Here is a 6,677-nt window from a genome sequence, read left to right as displayed (position 1 = left end):
ACTGCAGGCAGCGGGAATGAGAAGCCACCTGCAGAAGTCATACACCACCGGAGAAGGAAGCCTTGATGGCTGCTTGCATAGTGTCCAGGGCTCTGCTGCACAGCCCGGGTATTTTTTGGCTTTTTTAGTATCCTGACAGCTTTGTGAGAGGCAGCGAGAGGAGCTCTCTTGCTTTTGCTTGGTTTCAGGCTCGTGCCTTCATGAGGAATAAAGCCCTCAAGGTTTAAAAGCCAACGCAAGACAACACACGTCTTTGCGTTTCGCTGGTTCTGTCATGTCTCCCCTGCACTTGATTCCCTGCTCCATGACACAGTCAGTGTTTGCAGATCATCTCTCTAATGCTTGTTTCTCCCTTTCTTTTCTTTTCTTTTTGTCGTCTGGCAGGGGGACCCCATACCCGAAGACATTTATGAGATTTTGGGTGGCAGCTCAGTGCGCTCCATCAGTGACCTCCAGCGTGCCCTGCGGATAGACTCCGTAGGTAAATCTCCTCTTCACCAAACACTCCTTCTCTTTTTAATTAAATCTTTGGGGGGGGCTGGGAGGGGATATTCTGTTTTTCAGCAGGCACACTATCACAGACTTTATTATAAATAGGAACCATTCAGGAGCCAAGACCTGTCTGTTTACAGACTTAGTCCCCTGAAACTTGTGGGAGTTAGAGGCAACTAGATGCTTTTTTAGATCTCCTAACTGTCTGGTCTATTGAGGGACACTGGCTTCCAAGAATGGTAGGAGATGGGAAAGGTGAGTCCAAGGAACTGAGATGACCATTCTTCACCCTGGGAGATGCTCAGGCAGCAGGGCTTGAATTGGACAAGGAACAGTTTAAGAGGCAGCAGAATGGGAGCTGGAAATAGGGTGACAGAGGAGGAAAGGGCTGAGTGGGTTTCCACAAATGGCCACGGGCTCCCAGAGACGTTTAGGAGGAGAGCAGCAGAGCACGTGTCCGTGGGTGAGATACGGGACAGGGGCTAGGTTAGCGTAGCATCGCTTCACCTCCTGCCCGTAGATAAGAGCTCCAGGGGCTGCAGGGCCTCGGGGTCACTTGGCCAGGGCTGAGTGCAGGGAGCAGCGGGAGCGGCGAAGCGTGGAGGGGTCGGCACGTGTGGGAACTGGAGCACGCGCCACGGCGGCTGGGCTGGCCCAGGAATTTATTTATAAACGGTCTCTTCAGAGCAAATTCCTTTCTATTCTAACCCTGCTCCCGCCCGTCGTCCCCCAGCCCCCCCAGCTCGACTTCTCTCTTGTGTTTTGTCTGTTTTGAGCTTTGTAATCCTTGCCGAGACACTATCTACGGGGGAACAGAATTTCCTGCTTTTGTTTCCTATGCCAGTCCAACCACTGGCGCAGTCTCAAAAGCATTCCCGCTGCCTTTCAAAACGGTCCTGGAGGGGCAGGGGGGGAAAGCGAGGGGGAGGGCACCAGCTGCGTTCAGCTATTGTTTGTCTTAGAAAGAGGCGACCAGGCTCCCCACCACCGCCAGGGCCACTCCCTGCCCTCACCAGTTCCCTCCTCCTTGTGCACAAGCCACACAATGGGGCAACTTCCAAAATTAGCCGTGCGGGATTGTCCCAGGCTGGCCCCCTTGCCCCAAATATCTTCAGTGCTGATACGTGGTGTAGAAGGACAACCTAGAGGAGGGAGGGACACGATTCTTGACAGATTTGTTTTGAGTCAACAGTTGTTGCTATTTTTTTGCCCCCATTTCTCTCCTCTCATCAACTTGTGCACCAAAGGCAGCGCCCACCCTCGTTTGATAAAATGCCACAGGATGGAGGGGCGGGCAAGGAGCAGCTGAGAAGATGCATCCAGTCTGTCATGGCCCAGTGTCTAAGGAACAGATACACCTCTATCGTGGCTATTAACCAGCCTCATGATTAAGAAACGAAATGGGCTTATCTCTTTGGCTCCAGAAGCCCAGGGGTATGAGAGAAGGCTGCAGAGCTTTGAGTCACTGGTTTCACTTCAGGTCCCAGACAGGAAAGGCTGGTCAAGGGAACAGAAAGTGGCGCTGTGAAGCTGTTTCTTTGTTGCACCCTATGGCTCTCATCTGTTCGCAGGTACTGACTGAGGGGCATTGCCATTCGCTTGCCCTGTGAGGAATTAGCAAATTAGCGTGTTAGCAAAATAATCCCAAAGTGGCTGGAGCTATTCCCTGTGCTGTCTGTGCACCCTGTGTGTGTCACAGCTGCTTCCCTCCGCTGACTGCACAGGGAGCCAGAATGGGGCAGCTCCAGCAGGCAGATGGGCTGAGATAGTGCTCTCCTGACCCTGAGCACTACTGCAGACCCAGCAACAGAGGTGTTGAGTAGAGTGGGAGTCATCTCCTTAACTGTGGTTGCCCACAAAGCAGTGGCTGCCCATGTAAACCAGTTATCCAGACACCTTCTGTAGCCCAGAGACAACTACAGTCCCTTCTAAAGCATGATCCATCAGTTCTCAAATTGGGTGCTTGCCTGAGGCCGAGACGAATGGTGCCTAGAATTGATCATATTTTTCCAGCCACTTTAAAGGGTGTCTGTCTGTCCACCTCATGTGTAGGTGTTGACTGCTCATTGACAGGCACATGATTCCTGCCTTGTGAATGCAGCCTCTGTGCCCACATCCCAAATCCATCAGCGACTGTTTGAGACGTGAGCAAAGTCCCTGCTCCCCTTTATGAGAGGGCTGCACTAGCGCAGGGCTGAGGAAGAGGAATGGGACATGATAGGTAAGGGAAGTCTGCTCCACCACATATCTGATAAACACAGATCTTCCACTGGCCCCTAATTCCCTTAAAGAAAATTGCTCCCTTGATGCTGACGTCCATTCAGTTTCCTTCAGCTGCTAAAGCAGGTCGGAGAAGGAAAGAGCTGTGGCTGGGTGGGAGCTATCTTCGAGCGCAGCCATTGTCCCGAGCTCAGGAGGGGCTGCGTGTTGGAGTGCTCCATGGGGATTATGGGCATTTCTCTATTCAGCACTTCCTATGGGAAAAAGCAGTGGGGTGGGAGGGAACCGCTCAGGGCTGGCCTGAATGCTATCGGTCTTCCTCTCCCATCACCGACTGAACCACCTCCAGATCCTGCCTCTTACCTTAGAGTACTATAGAGGAAAAGTAATTTTAGCTTTATTTTTCTGTTCTTCTGTCATAAAACTGCTCTAACCTAGAGCAGCTGAGGTGAGTTGGGAGAGAGAAAGCAAGCACCCCACCTACCACCCATCCCCCCCTTCACCTGCCCTCTCACCTACCAACTCTCCCAGTCCCAAGCCGTCCCAGCAAGGCACCTCAGTGTTAAATACCAAGTGTTCTGCTTGTCACATCTTTGGTCCTTGATCCTCCTTGGTGTTATCCTGGTCTCAGCTGGCCAATCTGAATCCCTCTGCTACTTCTCTCTGACACCAGAAAGTCCCGGCACGGGGCCTTATCTTTGTAGAGCTGGAGTTTTCCTCTCCTAGACGTGGCTGGGTCCCCTCTTTCAGGATAGGCTTGTTGCTTTGAGCTGCCTAGTCTGAGCAAAGAGTGTCCGTGCCACAGCACAGCTGTGACCTTGCTTGTGGATTTACACCTAGCATGACGTCCTGGGTCCGTGGCTTATCCCATGTCCCTGCACTTTGCCTGGTGATTTGAACACAAGTGCTTGCTGTCTTCTCCTGCCTCTACCTGGTGCTATTAAGTCATGTCTTACCCTTTGCAGAGCAGGACAGCTTGAGCCTGAACCTGAATGCAACTCAGCCCGATCAAAACCCTGTGGCCCTGTCCCGAGAGCGACGAAGCCTAGGTGAGCTGGGGGTCTTGCACCTTGTGGCTGTTGGGGCACTCACTTGAGTAGCCATGGGTGGTCCAGATATGTGTCTGAGATACAGATGTAGGGGTAGAGGTTACAGTGCACCTGTATGTGTGGAGACATTAAAAGGAGGGTCGGGCCTGGAGTAGGAGCTGGGTGTTACACCCTGGGAGGGCAGGAGAGGGAGTCTGGACTTCTGTGCGCTGCTCTGCTTTAAATCCCGATGGTGCTTGTTTGCTCTAAAGTGTCATCTCCTGCCTGGGCTGCAGTGAGAAGCATCATTGTACGGGGGCTTCCTCCCCAGGGCATGGCTCTGTGTAGGGAGAGAGCTGGAGGGGTGGGAGAAAGAACGTATGTGTGTGTGCGTATGCATGTGAGAGCCATGTGGGGTCCTTCTTTTGCAGCAGAGGTGGCTGAGGTGGGTTGATGACAGCTGCAAAGCCCATTTCATCCCCTGTTTCTCTCTTGGCCCTCCGCAGATGCTCTGGCAGCTGCAGAGACAGCTGTCCTCGCGGAGTGCAAGACGCGGGAGGTGGTCTTCGAGATCTCCCGCAACATGGTGGACAGCACCAACGCCAACTTCGTGGTGTGGCCGCCCTGTGTGGAGGTGCAGCGCTGCTCCGGGTGCTGCAACAACCGCAACGTGCAGTGCCGCCCCACGCAGATCCGTGTCCGGCACGTCCAGGTGAGGGACACACCTTCCACTGCTCCCTCCTCCTGCGCCCATCGCCAGCCCCCTGCCCCAAAGCCAAACCTGGGGCGGGTCTCAGGTGCTGGGCTCATGCAGCCGTCTGTCCCCTCTGCACTGGCCACACAGCGCTGCAGCCGCTGGTGCGGGTGACATCCGTGCCAGCTGCTGGAAGGGCTGGTGCTGTCCAGCAGCTGGGGAGTGTCACCACGCAGAGCTACAGGGCACTGTCCCCAGCTGCAGTTCCATGCCACAGCCCTTCCTATGGGTCGAGGTGGCCTTGTCTGCTGTGTTAGAGCAGAAGAAACAGGGTGCTTTCATCATGGGAGCTGGTTTTGATACAAGAAGAGGAGGGTTTGCAGTGTCAGTCTCCATCCCCCCACCACTGCTGCAGCTTCTTTCCGAGACACGCACTGGAACAGCTTCTCTTTCTCAGCCCACAGTTACCTCCTGACCTGCTCCATCAGCCAGCAGACACCTGACAGCTAACCTCTTGCTCTGATCCTCCCCTCACAGCTACCAGTGATCTCCTCGCAGCTTCCTCCCAGACAGCTTGTTTAAAAATAATATTCATCCCATACTAATCCTCTGCCTGAGCCATAAGAGACTCCCCCAGGCAGGCAGCAGAGGTTGGCTGGGAGAGATTGTATTCACACACAGCCCTTTTCATCAGGAAATTCCTTTCTCAGAAAAGCCAGGCTGAACGAGGAAAAAATGGGGGGGGAGCAGGAGTTGTTTTTCTGGAAAAAAACAAGTGAGAGGTCAAAAGCCAGCCTGAAAAAGTGACCTGGAAATGGTTTCTTTGGGGACAGAGGTCTCTCTATTGTTTGGCTGGAAGTGTTTGTCTAGCGAGCAGCGTGTGGTCTGAAGCGTGTGGAGTGGGCTTTCAAGGAAAGATAAACAGCCTGGCTGCTTCAGTGCTGGCTGAGGGATGCTGCTGGGGGCAGTGGGTTTAGAGGAATTCCATCCCAGATGCACAGCAGAGTGAGTATTTATAGCTTGCGGAGCACTTCAGGGACCACAGAGTTGTTAGATAAGCTGAGTGGGGTCAGGCCTGGCTGCTGCTGGAGTGGGAGGACCCCCTAGAAAGCTTGTGCCCTGTGGTGGGATGTGGAGCAATGAGTCTTCCCTCTGAGTCAGCACTGGTGGAGAGTCCGAGGGAATTTCCAGAGCACCGCCTTTCCCGTGAAACACAGAGCCGAGGGCTTCAGCCCTGTGAGTTATTAAAGAGCTTGAGACAAATTCAGACAGGTCTCAGCAGAGCTGGTGAGGCTGCGTTAGCTTCCTTCGGACCTGAGGTTTTCTCCTTTTGCCCTTCCTGTAGGTTCCTGTGGGAATTACCCTGGTTGCCCCCAGGTCTCTGCCATCACAGAGGCTAGCATGTCCTGCATGTTCCATGTTTCTGTCTCTGATCAACCAGCCATCCGGCTTAAGCACTGGAAATAGGAGCAGGGGAACCAACTGGAGACACCCAAACTTGCTTGGTCTAGGTCTGCTCTGCTGCCATGTTCAGAATTATCTCCCGTACACACCACCCCTGAATCTGAACAGCGCTCTGTAAGCTGCCTTCTGACCCTTTAGGAAGAAAGCCAGGACTAAAGTGCACTGACACTGAGTATTAAAGCTATATTAATCTTTTGCTTGCCTTCCTCTTGCAAACAGGTGAAGAAGATTGAATTTGTCCAGAGGAAGCCAAAATTCAAAAACGTCGTTGTGCCTTTGGAGGACCATGTGCAGTGTCGGTGTGAAGCCGTGTTCCGACCACCCCCCAGGAACATCCGTCCCGGGCCACGCGAACAGAGACGTAAGGATCTTGGCATTAATAGAATGAAGGGAGTTTTGAGAAGAGGGGCTGGGGAGAGAGAAAAGAGACCTCCACTGGTTTCATTCTGCTTAGCTCCAGTGAATCCCAAGGGCCTTCACTGGTTTATACCAGCTGAGGGACCTTTCCCAGGATGTCTGCCTGCCAGGAATGGGCTGAAACTGAGGGAAAAGAAGGAGGGGAAGGTGAGAGGTGAGGGGAAGGGCATGGTGGGAAAAGGGAGAGGGCAGAGACTGTGGAGAACAGAGGACAAGGAGCAGAAGAACAGAAAGAGGCCTTGTGGCCCTGCTGTTGCGGAGCTCTTTGTTGACAGTGTGTGGGGAAGGATATTTCAACAAGAGCCGTCTGCCCCTAGCTGTACAGACACTCTCCCCTCTGTTTTGGCAGGCTTTTTACCCGC

At 53.4% G+C, this 6,677-nt stretch overlaps 1 protein-coding gene across 1 annotated transcript in view; it reads left to right on the top strand.

Moving 5' to 3' along the window:
* The window catches only part of PDGFB (platelet derived growth factor subunit B), a 17,599-nt gene that overhangs the window by 7,374 nt on the left and 3,548 nt on the right, over positions 1-6,677 (top strand). Inside the window, exons 2-5 of the mRNA XM_008636618.2 lie at positions 359-481; positions 3,678-3,761; positions 4,247-4,452; positions 6,118-6,331. Coding sequence (XP_008634840.2) covers positions 359-481; positions 3,678-3,761; positions 4,247-4,452; positions 6,118-6,331 — 627 coding nt within the window. The remainder of the gene's footprint in view (positions 1-358; positions 482-3,677; positions 3,762-4,246; positions 4,453-6,117; positions 6,332-6,677) is intronic.

Source organism: Corvus brachyrhynchos, unplaced genomic scaffold (assembly GCF_000691975.1).
Source record: "Corvus brachyrhynchos isolate BGI_N302 unplaced genomic scaffold, ASM69197v1 scaffold56, whole genome shotgun sequence".
NCBI lineage: Eukaryota > Metazoa > Chordata > Aves > Passeriformes > Corvidae > Corvus > Corvus brachyrhynchos.
This window is presented reverse-complemented; position numbering and strand designations above follow the sequence as displayed.